The sequence below is a fragment of the Tenrec ecaudatus genome, chromosome 12 (assembly GCF_050624435.1).
Source record: "Tenrec ecaudatus isolate mTenEca1 chromosome 12, mTenEca1.hap1, whole genome shotgun sequence".
NCBI lineage: Eukaryota > Metazoa > Chordata > Mammalia > Afrosoricida > Tenrecidae > Tenrec > Tenrec ecaudatus.
Window position 1 is genome coordinate 117,304,156 of NC_134541.1, and position 17,038 is coordinate 117,321,193.

Below are 17,038 nucleotides of genomic sequence, written 5' to 3' on the forward strand. Positions count from 1 at the left end.
AGGTTTGAGGCAGTGTGTATCCTATCACCACTTATTCAATACTGAGAAAATACTCGGAGAATCTGGATTTTATTAAGAAGACTGCAGCATCAGGATCAAAGGAAGGCTGATTAACAACCTGTGATACACAAATGACACAACCTTGCTAGGTGGAAAGTGAGGAGGTCTTAACACACTTGCTGAGGAATAATCAAGGATTTCAGCTTTCAGTATGGATTACAACTCAATGTAGGGAAGACCAAAACCCTCACAAGTAAACCAATAGGTAAAATCATGATAAACAGAGAAAAGAATTGTCCAGGCCTGGAGAAGGTTATCATGCTTGATAAAGTAGAGGGCAGCTTACAAGAAGATGGCTCTCAACAATAGGAAGGGGCACAGTGGCTGCAGCAGTGGTCTCAAAATGAGAACAATCGTGAGGATGGCACAAGACCAATGTTTGGTTGTGTTGTGTACGAGATCACTGTGAGTCGGAGACAACTCAATGGCCCCTAACAACAAGTAGTGTGCTCCTAAAAAAAAAAAGTCCATTTCTTCCAGTTTTTGAAATTGGCTGGAATCCGGTTCTCCAGTATCGCTGTCATTGAGTCTATGCTGACTCGTAGTGACCCAGCAGGACAAAGTGGGTTTCTAAAGGTGTAAATCTTTAAGGGTTTAGAAATCCTCATCTTTCTCCAGGGGAGTAGCTGGTGGTTTTGGACTCCTGACCAGGAAGTTAGTAACCTAAGGAGCAACTACGTTAGCAGGCCATATACAGATATTACTTTTTTTTTTTTGCAATATCTGAAGAATACAGAACTCTTTTTATTTTTATTTCACTTAATGTAACACCTAAATGCTCATATGTATATTCACATATAACTGTTCTTTCTCAATAGATTTGGTGAATCCAGAAGAATTCCTGAAGTCACTACAGGGATCATAATATATCCGTATTTCAATAGTTTATTCCAACCCATTTCTTCTTTTATACCCTAAAATATCTTCATTATGTTGTTTGATGAGATAGGCCCACAGGAAGATTTTGGTGCCCAAGGTCAGCCCAACTTTCAGCCAATCAGGTTAGCTATTTTTCAGCTTCCATATGTAAAACTTTGACCTTGATGAAAGACTGCTTAGGAGCTGGGTGGGATCAGCAACCAAGAGAAAAGGCAAAATATGGTGGATAGTGCCATCTTGCCATTCTTCCTCCCATACAGGTCTTAGTATTCTTTATCTTTTTTTTATTCTTGTTGGATTGTCTTGGTACATTGACATTCTATTGCTCTTTCTTGCCCTTTTTAGATTTGCCAGTTATTTGTTGATTGCATTAAATTTTTTAAAAACCTTCTAATCTTGTCAATTTTTTCTATTGCTTTTCTGTTTCATTTGTTTCTGCTTTAACCTTTTATCCTCTCTCTTCACCCAGAAACTATAGACTTATTTTTGTGGTTCTTTTTCTAATTGTTGGGGGTGTTGAGTGAAGGTGTTAAAATCTTAGGTTTTTGTTTTTCTTCTTTGTTGTACTTATTTTTGGATGTTTGCCCCTTACGCATTGCCATTAGCTCCATCCCATAGGGTTTTGTTGTTGTGTATTTGGTTTCTGAATTTTTAAATATCCATTATATATTTCTTCTATTACTCAGTCAAGTGCCATTCAATTTCCATGTATTTATTTCTCGTTTTGATCTTTCTAGTGTTGATTTCTAATTTTACAGTGTCATCATATGAAAATATTCATGATTGCATTTTCATGTTTTAGATGTTATTGAGACTTAGTCTGTTACTGGAGAGTGCTCCACCTACACAGGTGAAGAATGTTTATCGTGTTGGTGACTGGAGGGTTTGGGATGCTGTGTCTACAGGGTCCAGCTTGTGTGAATTCTCTCTTTGTTGGATTTCTTTCTGGTTGCTTTTTTCTGAAATCCCCTATTATTGTGGAGTTTTCTAGTTCTCTTTTGAATTCGATTAAAGTTTATGTGTTGTGGGGTCTTTCATTGTGTACACAGATATTTATTATGACTATATCCTTTTGCTTAGTTGACCTTTTAGACATTGTATAATGTTGTTCTTTGTCTTTTGTGGTTTTTACCTTAAAATCCATTTTATCAGAAATTTATAATACCACTCCTACTGTTTTTGATTGTCATTAGCTTATATGTTTTCCCTTTAATTCTTAGTCTATTTTTGGTCTTTGTAAGATTTGTCTTTTATAGACAGCATTTTATTGGTCATGTTTTTGTGTTCATTCTACTATTTTCTGTCTGTACTGTACTGGAGCATTTAACCCATTTTTATTTAGTACAATTAACAATAGATATGACTTTAATGCTGGTCTTTTATTGTGTGTGGTTGAGGATTTTTTGTGTGTGTAGTGGAGCTGTTTTCTTTTTAACCTCATAGTTATCTGTGCAGGCAGGGTTCATTTTTTTGGTCTTGTTTTGTTATAATCTTCTTCGTTGCTGTTGTGTTAATATCTTGTAAGTCTTTGTAATTGTTTCCTTTGTACTTTTGTTAAAATTTACTCAGTTTATTTGAGGTTACCCTGTAGTTTATTAATTCCCTATTTTAAAATAATTTTTTCTGTTATGCAATGAACTTGACTCCCTCCTCCTATGGCTATTTAGTAACCAGACTGCTTGTTGCTTCTTTTTACTTTGTAGTTGTCTTCATTTACAAATTGATATCTCGGGTTCCCTATTTTCAGTCTTGTATGTTTGTTTTACTCTGTATACTTGTCCATGTGGGTTGACTTCTGGGTGGTTTTGTCATGAATATTAATATCAGGTTGTTGTATGTCATTTTTTGTTCACTCTGAAGAACTTCTCTTATTGCTTATTGTGTTTTTTTAATCTGGATTTTACTAATTCTCTTAAATTTTGTTTTTTGCCATCACATTTGAGGGATATTTTTATTAGATGTAAAAATTCTTGCTTGGAAATTTTTTTCTTTCAGTTTAAAAAATGTCTTCTTGGCTTCTTGGCATTGACTCTGTTGAAAACTCAGATGTAATATTATTATTTCTCTTTCGAAGGTAGCTACTTTTCCTGAGATACTTTCAGGATTCTTTCCTTGTCTTTGATGTTTGAACGTTTGCTTAAGATATGTCATGATGATCTCCTTTGTGGATCTACTCTGTTTGGTATATATTGATATTATTGAATGCATACTTTTGACTATCATAATATTGCGAGTTTTCTTCCAAAAACCCTTAGGACAAGTTTTTCTGGGCATTTTTCATCTCTCCTGTTCTGGAATTCTGATTTCATGTGAACAGTTTCCCGTGATGCTATCCCACGTGTTTTCAATCTTTTGCTCTTTTTTCCTGAATGTTTCTAACACAGTGTTTCCCACTCCTGAGGAACACAAAGATGATCCAGGGGTGGGGGTGGGGGGGCTGCAAAATCAGATACTACACTTTAATCTTGGATGATGAGCTATTGTAAAACATTTATAAATATAAGAGGGCACTGAGAAGTTTTGTTTTCTCTAAAGGGTGTAGTACACAAAATAAATTTGTGAAACTGCTTTAACATATTCATTTGAGAGATTTGTCTTCAATCTCACTAATTATTTTTTCTGCTGATTCAATTCAACTTCTTTATCTTTCATTGTATTATCTATTTCTGTTATGTTAGTATTACTCTTCTGAATTTTACTTGCTACTTTTTATTGGTTTCTTTTTTTTCCATTTATTTAATCTATGTTTCCTTTTAGTATTTTTTGAATGTTTCTAATGGTTTTTCTTCTTTTTTCTCTATGATTTCATTTGTAACTTTCTTGATCTTTCTTTCAATTAATTTACAATATCTGAAAATCATGCTTTCAAATTCCCCGTCAAGTAATTTCAATGTCATTTCTTTTCCAGGAAGGCTTTCTGATTCTGTGTTTTCTCATTAGTTTGTGCTCCTCTGTTTTGTTTCTTCGTGTTAACTGAAATTGTTTATTGTGTCCAAGACATTGTGTGGTTTTAAACCTGTTTTGAATTGCTGAATGTATGCTGGTGTGTTTTTAGGTACTCACTACCTGTCTTGTGGTGGGTGTGATAAAGAATTGGAGCATATACAGCTCTCTGCTTGCTGTTTGTGTAGTGCAGTTGAGGGAAAATGTAACTGGTGCTGGTCACCCTCTATCATGGACCAGGCGTTACAGGAGTAGGTGGGAGTCCTCATATAATATGTAAGACTTTGGGATCTGTGGCTGTGGCTGGGCCAAGAAGGCAGCATTGATGTCTCCCATTGGATGAGACCCCTCCAACAATTACATAAAAACAAAAACAGACAGAAAAAAGCTGAAAACACATAGTGGGAGATGCTATAATTGAATACAAGAATTTGGTAATAAAGAAAAATGGAAGGAAAAAGAACAAAAGAAGAGAAAAAGGAAATAAAACTGAATCTCAACTCATTGCCATCAAGTTGATGCTGACTCATAATGCCTCCATGGGTTCCTGAGACTAAACTTGATGGGAACAGAAAGTCTCCTCTTTCTCCCACAGATCATCTGGTGAATGTGTACTGCTCGCATTGTGGTTGGCAGTCCCATGTGTAACCACTACACAACCAAAATTAAGGAGTGGGGCAAGAGGAAGAAAGAGAAAATAAAGACTAAAAGTGAAAAGGAAGCAAAAGGGAAAAGAGAGAAAAAACTGAACACAGAAAAAAGGGAAAATCAAGAAAAGTGAAAGGGGAAAAAAATAAAGAAAAAGCTTGTGTGGTTAGGACAAGGCTCCAATGGGTTAATCCTGATGGAAAACTAAGGAGTTCACGGGGTCAAGGAGGGGTGAGAAGATGAGAAACCCAGTCCCAGTCCCTGACCAGGTTACTGCTAGCTAAGAAGGTGTGTATGGTAAGGGCACCTGATCCAGAGAAGTTCTTTCAGACCCAGAAAATAGCTGGGTCAGGGCATCTTGTTATGGAAGTAGTTGTCTGCTGAGGGGTGAACGATGTCAGGATGCCCATCTGGCTGTGCACATTCTCTTGGTCTAATGAGGCAGAGTTCAGTGGTATGCAACTGAAAATCTCTTAAGGGAAAGCAGAGTCATGCAAGGGGTAGGTGGTATCACTGGGTACTAGGGTAGTAGGATGGAGGCTTCTCATCAACAGGAGGTTCTGGATAATGGAGATGTTCTCAACTTCTTGGTTGCCGACCACTGCTATGCGCGCTTGTACTGTCCTGGTTAAACAGAACCAGGTTGCTGTCATGATCAAATGACCAGACAGTGTCAGGGCAACTCTCAATTCATGGGAAAGTAAAGAATCTGCAAAAAAAATATGAAATAACATCAAGAATATGGATTGACATGGTGGCTTACACTTAATAATTTGAAGATGGCTCAGTGTTGCATTCTGTTGCATATAGGATTCCCATGAGTTGGAGCTGGCTCAAGGTTGTACCCTAACAACAAAGCAAATACAAAGAGAACTACAAAACAGGACATGAAGCCAAAGGAGAACTGCATAAATGGAAGACTATATCATGTTAATGAAAGAAGACTGAACAATGTGGAAATAGCACTATCCAACGTTATCTACAGATATGAGGCAATCCTGATCCAGATTCCAATATCATTTTTTAAATAGGTGGGAAAAGTAATCCCCCGTTTTATATGGCAAGGAAAGAGACCCAGGATAAGCAAGGCAATACTAAAACAGAAGAACAAAGTGAGAAGCCTCAAGCTTCCTGATCTCCAAATCTTCTTCACAGTCAGAGTAGCCACAACAACCTTGTAAACACATACTTCAGTGAAACAGAATTAAGAACTCATAAGTTAATCCAGAAACCTATGGATAGCTGACCTTTGTCAAAAGACCAGGACACGATAAATGGCGAAAGATAGCATGCTTAACAAATGCTGCTGACAAAACGGGATCTTCATTATAAGACCCATATCTCCCACATCATATGCAAAAAACAACTCGACATTAAGCAAAGATCTGATTATAAAGCCTAGACTAAAGATTATCAATGAAAACATAGGAACAAAGATAGCCATCCTTAAAAAATGGCATAAATGCACTATCAAATATAACTTAATACACACAAACAGCAGAATAAAAATGATGACTGGGACCTTTTAATAATAGACATCTACGCACATCAAAAGATCTCATAAAAAGAGAACACAGAGTCTAGGGCAGGAAGAAATGTTGGCAATGATATATTGGACCAGTGTTTATCTCTAAAAGTAATAGAAAATTTCAACATCTCAACAAGGTAACAAATATTACAATACCAGTTATAGTACTGAAAAAAGACCTCCGAACTCATGAGAAAATAATTTATCTTTAGTGATTGTGTCAGGAAAGTGAGCATCACAGAATGCCAGATTGTTAGAGCAAATGTTCTTGTGTTGAGGGAGTACTTGAGTCAAGGCCCTTAATTCTTAATATATAGATATGAGTACATAGTTCCATTTCCCTCTCATGCTATATACATTTATATATGCACATGCCTATATTTAGACCTCTTTAAATGCCTTTGCCTCCTGGTTCTTTCCCATATTTCCTTTTACTTTCCTCTTGTCCCACCATCATGGTCGGCTTTCATTCAGGTTTAGTAATTCCTCGCTGCTACATTGCCCTTGATTATGCCCCACTAGGAATCTTATTCCCAATTGTAGGAGGCAAAAAAGGGTGCATAAGCAAATGTGGTGAAGAAAGCTGATGGAGCCCGGCTATCAAAAGATATAGCGTCTGAGGTCTTAAAAGCTTGAAGATAAACAAGTGGCCATCTAGCTGAGAAGCAATAAAGCCCACCTGGAAGAAGCACACCAGCTTGTGTGATCATGAGGTGTCGATGGGATCGGGTATCAGGCACCTAAGACCCAGAATAAAGTCAAACCCAAAGTGAATGGGGGTGGGGGGTGTAGAAGGAGGGGCGGCATGGAGTGCAGACCCAATGCCCATCTGTAGACAATTGGACATCCCCCTACAGAGGGGTCACAAGGAATAGATGAGCCAGTCAGAGTGCAGTATAGCACCGATGAAACACACAACTTCCCTCTAGTTCTTTGGTGCTTCCTTCCCCTCACTATCATGACCTTAATTCTACTTTACTAATTGGATTAGACCAGAGCATGCACACTGCTACAGATAAGAGCCTGCAACACAGGGAATCCAGGATAGATGAACCCCTCAGGGCCAACAAGGAGAGCAGAAATACCATGAGGATGAGGGAAGGGTGGGGAGAGTAAGGAGGAATCAATCACAAGGATCAATCCAGAACCCCCTCCCAGGGAGATAAATGACTGAAAAGTGGGTGAGGAGCGATGAAGGACAATGTAAGATATGAAAATAATAATCCATAACTTATCAAGGGTTTTCAAGGGAAGGGGAAGAAATGGGGAGCTGATATCAAGAGCTCAAGTGGGAAGAAAATGCTTTGAAAATGATGATGACAGCATATGTGCAAATGTGCTTGACACACTGGATGAATGTATGGATTGTGATAAGAGCTATAAGAGCCCCCATTAAAAGAACAGGAGGGAGAAAAAGAAAATAGTTTTAATCTCAGTATTACCAATATTACTAATGACATAATTTGTATCATGACACTTAACTTTCTGAGCCTTGATTTTTGTCAATGATAAGGTGGAGATGATATTAACCATTTTATATGTTGTTTTGCTGATATATGGTGATATTTGGTTTGTGTTGACTTTCCCACAGGAGTACCAGCTCATCATTGGACTCAGAAACTGGATTATCTGGGCTGCCTATTTTTTCACTTTCTTCCTTTTACATATCATTATTATCTCTTTGATATGCCTGTTATTCTTTGCCAAGGCAAGTATCTAGTTTAATGTTCTCTGATACAAATACAACCAGAGTCCCATACGTAATATCAATTTTACAGTACCCACTAGAAATAAAAAGATAAAAGAAGCTGGTGAAATTATTTTGATAATATGAGAAAACTCAAACTCTGCCCTCAAGTAAAGCCCAACCTGATAGGACAGAACTGCCTCTCTGGGTTTTGAGACTGTATGTAACCCTTTACAGTAGTAGAAAACCTTATCTTTCTCCTGTAACGTGGCTGATGGTTTCGAACTGCTGATGTTGTAGTTCGCAGCCCAACAGGAAGTTTATGGAAAACTCCATTACCTTTTAAATCCATTTTTTCATAAACTTGAATTTTTTATATTTCAACCCATTTTATTAGAATCTAATCCAGACTTCACATTTTTCCATATTTCTATCACATCAAGCATTATTGAACAATTGCTACCAAAATCAGTTTCAAAACAGTTTCTTCCTTCTCAAACTCCTTGATATCAGATCCTTCCACACCATACCCAGACACCATTATTATAGCTGTTGGCTTTATAGGTTCAAGGCTACCCACAATGACCAAATACAACTGAGATACATCCCAGTACGAAAAAAAATCCCACATAAAATATTAAAAACAAGATCAAGGCCAAGGGGGAGCTCGAGTGACGAGGTTCAAACCATTCAAGTCAGATTTATCATTTTAATCTATAGTCATCTCTCCAGTGCTCTCTGACTGATAACCTTATTATTCCCATTCCTCGGTTATACTTAGAGGGAAATTGTGGAGGCTTATTGCCTTTGTAGGTCCTGCAAATGTATTTTGGGGCTTCCGTGATCATCCCTAACCTTCTGCAAACCAGAATCTCACAATAGAAACTCTGATACCATTCCCCCTTTAGGATTTGGATTATATAATTTACAATCCTTTGATCACAGATGCTGATGTGCTTCTTCCAGTTAGGCTTTAGTTGACACCTCATTTAGATGGCTGCTTGTTTGAAAACAAGCCTTTCAAACCCCAGATGCTGCTCTATCGGCTAGCCAGGCACCACCTAATTTCTTCATCACACTTTGCTATTGCACCATATTGTTGTTTCCTTTTTTCATGAACTTTTTGAAGCCACCTCATATATTTTATAAAATCCAATATATCTGAAATGCTATTACTTCAACATGCAGCCAATTTTAGAAACAAATGATCCTGTTACAATTCTCTTCCCAATGTCTCCAAAATCTGATTTATATTTTATGTATACAACACACATCAATTCAAATGCTCAGTTTTCATTAGAAATGCTTGCTATTTCCTCATTTTTTCATAAGAAATTAAAAATAAAATTAATTAAAATTCAGTCCCTCCCTCAGACTAACTACATTTCAATTCCTCAATGTGGGGGCACTGACTGCGCCTGTGACTGCAGTTCTACTTGGCTGCAGGCTGCTGTTGCTGTCCTTTAAAAGTCATATACATAATCACTGTCTATGCTTATTGGTCTTAGGTTGCTGAGAGAATGAAATATGATTTCCATTGTCTACACTGTGGAAACAAATATATAAACAAACACCTTACTAAATCGCTCAGCACAATTTAAACCAATCAGTAAGAGAATGTTTAAGGGACCCTGGGGACTTTTGACTCCTGTAGAGCTAGTCTCAGAAACCCACAGGGGCCATTCTGTCCTGTCCTGTGGGGTCACCAGGAGTCAGATTAACTCGAAGGCAGTGAGTTTGGTTTTTAGGTTTGGCGGTATAGTGGGTTGCAGGTTGGGTTGCTAACCAAAAGATCAGCAGATCAAATCCACCAGCTACTCAGAGGAAAACGATGATGCAGTCTGCTCCAGTAGATCTGCAACTTCAGAAACCCTAGGCAGCAATTTTTCTCAGTGTACAAGGTTGCTATGAGTCGGCATCTGGGTAAGAAATTATTTTGTTAAATACCTATTTATTTTTAATCACTGAGCAATGTGATCGTCTCCTCAAGGTTATAATATTTTCCTTCCTCTCTTGTTTTTATGTGACACCACTTATTATGTAACTCACCTGACTTCAAAATATTGTTTTATTGTAGATTGTAAATAAGCCAATCTTCTGCTACAGTGACTATAGTTTCATCTTTGTCTTTTTAATGTGTTATACCATTGCTTCGATATTCTTCAGCTTTATGGTTAGCACATTCTTCAATAAAGGTGAGTCTGACCCTTCTTGTAATAGAATCCCTTTTAATTTACCAAAATAGAATAACATGTGAAGATTCCTCAGTTTCTTTTACATTTTAACTGAACAGATGAATAATATAGAAAATAATTTGGCAGGAGGTATAAAGAGCATCAAAATCTGATATGATCCAATTAATGCAGGTATATATAAAAGTATGTACTCTAAAATGTATATACATACGTGTATATACATATTCATTATATATGTATATTTGTAAATATATAATAAAATGTTGGTTAAACAAAGCAGTGTTTCCTAATGCAGAAATTATTTTTAAATTAAATTCAATGGCTAAAGGTATTCATTCATTCATTCAGCAAGTTGTTTGTGCACTTACCATGTGTCAGGATTACATAAAGGCAAAGTTAAAATTGGTTCCTTATTTACATGATCAAATAATCCCAAATGGCCTAAATGAAAATTTTACAGAAATAATTCTCTACTAGTCACTAAAAAATAGTTCCCCAGGAGATTAATTATTATTTTCAGGCAATAAATAATAACTATTATTCATCTCATATCTTTCTCTATACCAAACCATCAGATATCACCCCTAGCCATTTATTTTATGGCACAAATACAGTCTTACTGTGAAGAGTTTAAAGATCACAGATATTTTCATTGGGCTGCTATCTGCCCCATTCACAGATTGAAAACCACCAGCAGCTCCCAGGGAGAAAGATGAAACTTTCTACTCCCACAGACAGTTATAGTTTCAGAAACCCACAGGGGGTCAGTGTGAGTCAGCACTGACTCCATGGCACTAAGTTGGGCTTTTGGGGAATCTTTTATTATAAATAACAGCTGAGTTTTTAAATTCACAAATGGTACTAATGATGACGTAGAAAAAAAACACTACAAGACTAAAAATGCTATCCTTAGACACGTCTGCCTGAAAGATTGGCCCTGGGAACTTAGAATTGGGGAGGTTTCCCACTATTCATTAAATGATAAAAGTAGCTTAGTGAAAATAATATGGTTTGTGGTGCAAATAATATGGTTTATGAAGAATTCCTGCTTTTTCTAAGATCATTGCCCTTTGGTAAATGTTAGGCAAAGGATGCACATGCAGCAATATTGCACGTGCATTGTCACCATTCTTTATGTGCAAAAGAATTAAGTCCAGCTTGTGTGCTTCCACTGGGAAAGGACTCTTAAAAACTTGAGCCTGGCTTCCTCTACACTTAATCCAATGTGTCTTATCACTTTGTTGATATCGCCTTATTTAATTATAATAACTTTATCACAATAAATGTTATTATGAAAATATGTTGAATTTTTTTGAGTCACTTAGTGAACCATCAAAGTTTAGAGTGATTTTGAGGACTCTTGACACACATGCATAGATTCAGTCACAATTGTTCATGACATATAATTCTACTTATCAATATTTTGTTGAGGATTTTTGCTTCTAAGTTCCTGAGGGACAATGATGCATACAGTGTTTCCTATCTATAGTTTTCTCTCTTTTTTTGTTTAATATCAGGGTATACTTGCAACGTAATATGTGTTGGGCATTGTTAGCCCTTCTATTCTGGAAGAGGTGGTATAAAATTGTTATGGATTATTCTTTCAATTATGTGTAGAATCCTCCAGTGAAACAATTTATGCAGATTGTCTATTTTATCTTCATTGAATTTTGGTAGTTTGGGGTTGTGTTCATAAGTCCACTTTTTCTAAGTTCTAAGTTATTTATTAGGATAAACTTATATACAGTTTTATCCTACTGTCTTTTTTAATGACTCAAGGATCTATATTAAAAGTTCCCCTTTCCTTATATTTTATACTTTATATAACATATAATCTTTTATTGTTTTGTGGAAATTATATGTACAAGAATTTACATATCAGCATTCTCTATTTTGTGGAAATATATTACAAGAATTTACATATATTTACATATTAGCATTCTTCACATGAATTCACTGATGTTAATGATGTTTATCATTTTTTTTCAACCATCACTTTGATCTGTTTTCAAAATCGTCTATGATCTTTAACAGAAGTTCAGCATCCTCTAAACAACAAGTCTCTGCTGCCTTCTCTTTGTGTACTACTAGTAAACACTAATACACTTTATACATATACACACACATACTACCCTGCTGCTACTCAATCAATTCTGACTCTTAGTGACTCTATAGGACAAAGTAGAACTACTCCTTAGGGTTTCCAATACTCTAAATCTTTACGGGGCAGACAGCCTCATCTTTCCCCCGTAGAGCAGTGGGCGGGTTTCAGTTGCTGATGTTTCAGTTAGCAGCCCAATGCTATCAGCACTCCTTTTGGTCTTTGTACATCTGATGAATAACTATTCTAGATATGGGATCATGTAATATGTGACCTATTGTGGCTCACTTAATTGACTCAATATAATTTTTTTCAAGATTCATCTATGGTGTAGCATGTAAGAAGACTTTGTTTCTGTTTATGATTGGGTAATTTTCCATGTTTCGTATCACCATGTATTACTTACCCATTCTTCTGTTGATGATGGTCATTTAGGCTGTTTATACCTATTGGCCATTGTAAGTACTGCTGCAATGGGCATTACTATGAGTATCTGTTTACATTCCGATGTTCAAATATTTTGGGTACATCTCCAGAAGTGTGTTATGAATTGAGCTGTGTCCCTCCAAAATAAGTGTGATAAATCTTAACCTCTGAGTATATGGTAATAATCCTATTTGGAAAAGGGTTGTCTATGGTATATCATGAGACAGGATTAGTGTTAGGATGTGTCTTAAGTTCCTCTCTTCTTGTGATATGAAAGAGATTTGAGAAGCAAGGGAGAGGAGCAGGGACGGAAGAAGACGGATGCCAAGCTTTTTGAAGATTTCCCAGCAACAGACCCTCAGAAGATGCAAGGACCTCCAGAGTTTAGAGAGAAAGCCTTATCCTGGATTCATGTTCCTGGATTTGCACTTCTAGCCTCCTAAACCCTCACATGCAGTTCTACTCTGCTTTATAGTGTCATTATGAACCACAATTGATTCAATGGCACTCAGGGTGGTATGTATGTTTACAGAGACTAAAGTTTATTATGCTTGCCAGTAGGCTGTAGGGAAGAGGGGACAGGCAGATTCACTGCTGTGTCAGTCTGGGTACTTTAGAGAAACAAATCCACAGAAACTCATGTATAAGAGAGAGTTGTATATAAAGGGTAAGTGCACATCATGAAAACATCCCAACCCAGGGCTGCCCAAGCCCACAAGTCCAACATTAACCCATATATCCAACACCAATCCACAAAGTCCTCCCCCATCTCACGAAACAGAGGCAATGATACTGACTGCAGGAGGAAAGCTGAGTCAGTGGACGTGTAAGCATCTCAGCACTGGCAGGGGTCTCCACATGGCTGCTCCAGCACCCAGGGCTGCATCAGGGTAGGTCCTTGTTAAAGCTACTCATGTGTGGTATTTCCCTTTACAGCAGCCCTGAAGAATTAAAACAGGATTTGGTATCTGAAGTAGAAAGTAAGGATGCCTAAGATTTTTTTTAATTGAAAAGCCAAAGCAAAAGAGGGAAAAAAAATGTTGATGGTGATATGGGGAAAGTGGAACCCTTAGCCTGTGCTGGTGGAAATGAAAATGATAAGGCCACGGTGGGAAACATTGTGATGCTTCTCCAAACACTAAAACTGGAATTAGTGTGGAATCCGAACTCTTGAAAGCACAAGCTCAGAAAGAGATTTGCACATCAGTGTTCACCGTAACACTATTCACAGGAGCCAAAATTTGGAAATATCCCAATTGCTCACCAACAGATAGACGAATGAGTAAACCAAATGTGATTCATGTAGACAATTTCATATTTCTCAGCCAAATAACATCTTGATACATGTCACAATGTGGATAGAATTGTAACACATGATACTGAGTGAAATAGCCGATCGTAAAATGACAAATATTGTATTACTTATAGCAAAGACAAGAAAAAAATTGTCATCGCTAAAGTAAAAATAGGAAAGGAAGTCAGAACAGGGATAGAGAAAAAAGAAATGGGATAAAAAGAAAATACAATAAGAAAAACTAGGGAGAGGGGAAGAAAAGAGAAAGATGAAAGAATATAGAAAATAAAAGCTACAAGGAAAGAGAAATAAAGATGAGAAAGCACAAAAAGAAAGAGAAATCAAAACTTAAATCGGGTGGGGGTGGGGACAGTTGAAAACGGGAATGGAGAGAAGAGGAAACCCAGACGAAAGAAATCAAACAGAAACAGGCTTCTCCGGGTTCTTAAGGTAAAAACACAATTAATTTTAGACTTGCTTTCTTTTTCTAACATAGTATTTATAAATTCCCTCTACATGCTGCTTTAGCTTCATATTTCAAATTTTGAAATGTTGTTTTGCATTTTTATTTAGTTCAAAATATTTATTAATTTTGTTTGGCTGTTTTCTTGACTCTTGGGTTACTTAGAAAGTATTCCCAAGTAGTTGAGGGGTTTTTTAAGAAACATTTTAATTAATTCTTAAAACTATTGCCCTATGAAGATTTTGAAAGCATATGTTCTATATGATATAGATCTTTCTGCATTTATGGAGAATTGATTTGTGACCCAGTGTACGACTTAATCTTTGTGATTGCCCAAGGCGCTCCTGAAATGAACAAGCATCCTCCTTCCCGTTGTAGGCTGGCATCCTCTTTAAATGACAATTGATCTACTGGTTTTTCTTTTTCTATTCATTACTAAGAGAAATTTGATAAAATAAACTCTTCTGTCTCTTTCCACCTTTACTATTTTTTCTCTATATGAATTTTGAAGCTGTCTTATTTAGTACATACTTATATAATAACATCTTCCTGTGAATTGCCCCTTTCATCTGAGTAAAATAACCCTTTTACCTCCAACAATATTCTTTGCCTTAAAGTCAGCTTACCCTGATAGTAATATGTCCATGTTATCTTTCTTATACTTATTATGAACAGGTTACATATTCCCAATTTTTTTTAACCTCTTAGCTTTTGTAATCAAATTTGCTATGGCATAATTGATTATGGATCTATTTTTAATTTAATGTGACAATATAAAGAGGATTCAAAAAGCTCATGTAAAAAATTCATTATCTTTAAATTCCGTTTTTCCACAAAGTTTTAAACACTTTTGTATGTGCCTTTATTGTATTACCTAGTCAATTATATTGAACATAACTTGGGACTGTCTGTTGCTGTAAAGAAACCCTACAGAGGGCTGCTACAAGTCAGAATTTATCAAGGACAGTCTGTGTGGTATGGTTCATTTATTCGTGTTGTTATTGGTAGGTGCTGTTGAGTCAGTTCCAATTCATGGCAACCCTATGCACAAATAAGGAAGCACTGCCTGGTCCTGCACCACCTTCACAACTGATCTTATGTTGGAGCCAGTCATTTCAGCCACTGTGTCAATCCATCTTGTCAAGTCTTTTTCACTATCTTTCTACATTACTAAATATGATGTGCTTCTCCAGGGACTGGTATCTCCTAACAACATGACTGACGCATGTGAGATGAAGTCTAGCTATCCTTGTCTCTAAGGAGCACTCTGGCTGTACTTCCAAAACAGATTGGTATGCTCTTTGGGCTGTCCATGGTACCTGCTATTGAAAGTTTCTTCACCAGCATGAAAATTCAAGTGCATCCATTCTTTTTTGGTCTTGCTTATTCTATGTCCAACTTGCATATGACTATGAGGTGATTAAAAATACCATTGCTCGGGTCAGGTGCACCATAGTCCTCAGAGTAACATTCTTGCTTTTCAATATTTTAAAGAGGTCTCGTGCAGCAGATTTATCCAATGAAATGTGTCCTTTAATCTCCTGACTGCTGCTTCCATGAGCAGTGATCGTGGTAACCAAGCAAGACAAAATCTTTGACAACTTCAATCTTTTTCCATTTATCCTGATACTGGTCCAGTTGTGAGAATTTTGGTTTTATTTACATTGAACTGTAACCCATACAGAAGGCTGTAATCTTTTATCTTCATCAGCTAGTACTCCAATCCCCCTTCCCTTTCAACAAGGTAAATTGTGTTGTCTGTATACTGTAGGTTGTTAATAATCCTCCCTCCAATAATCCAATAACCTTGATAGCACATTCTTCATATACTCATATAGTCCAGCTTCTCTGTCAAGATCAGGTAGCCCTTCCACCTGCAGACAGAAAGCCGCGTGCTCTGAAACATGCACCAAGAGCATTTCCGGTTATAGAGGAGCTGAACTGGGGCCACCATGCTGAGATTACAGTGAGGAGAGAAGAAGATCACTGGGATGGGGAAGGGGCTACCTCTTGGCCTTGGAGGTTGAACTCTCCTGAGACAACTCTCCTGAGGTAGAGGGGGAGGTAGTAGTGACAGGGGAACTCATCAAGGGACCCAGTGGGAGGTTCACACTATAGGTGAGGGGTGAGATGACCTGGTCATCTTCCATTTTCAGATAATACTTAATTTTTGCATAATGATCTAGTCTTTGGAATACGCCATATTGTTAAGTGAAGGGTAGAGGTAGACTATAAAGTTATTTCTAATTCAGAACTTTTCAGATTGCTTTAAACTGACTCCACAATTTTCTTCATATTTGCAGTAAATTTGGCTGCTTCTGTTGGAAGCTTCCTATATTTTGCCTCTTTGTTTCCATTTAACTTTATCATTCAATACTATGGAGAGATAACCCTTGTGAAGAAGGTGGTTTCCTGTCTCAGTTCAAATGTTGCACTAGCCCTGGGGATTAATCTTCTGCTCAAGTTGGAAATGAAACGTGAGTGTTTGTCTTTGCTGATTCAATTCGAGGAGTAAATTATTGTGGGTGAGAGTGTGTGAGACTGTTATAAGAGTTATTTATTCCTGGGTTTATTTATTATAAAGGCAATATATTTTAACCATTATAAAATTCAAGTGTGTAAAGTGAAAAGTTCCCCATTTCTCCACAGAATCATCTCCACAGTTACATTCCCAAGGGAAATACTTTTATAACTAGTGTTTTATAATATGTTTTATTGAATTAATAAATACAAAATTTCATGTTATTATTTATAGAATTATTTAATATTATACTATAAAATTATGTCATGATTAATGAGTTTTCAACCTATGTA

The 17,038-nt window shown here is 36.8% G+C and overlaps 1 protein-coding gene across 1 annotated transcript in view; it reads left to right on the forward strand.

Moving 5' to 3' along the window:
- Nucleotides 1-17,038, forward strand: part of LOC142422893 (phospholipid-transporting ATPase ABCA3-like) — a 186,061-nt gene that overhangs the window by 46,247 nt on the left and 122,776 nt on the right. Inside the window, exon 5 of the mRNA XM_075528113.1 lies at nt 16,528-16,701. Coding sequence (XP_075384228.1) covers nt 16,528-16,701 — 174 coding nt within the window. The remainder of the gene's footprint in view (nt 1-16,527; nt 16,702-17,038) is intronic.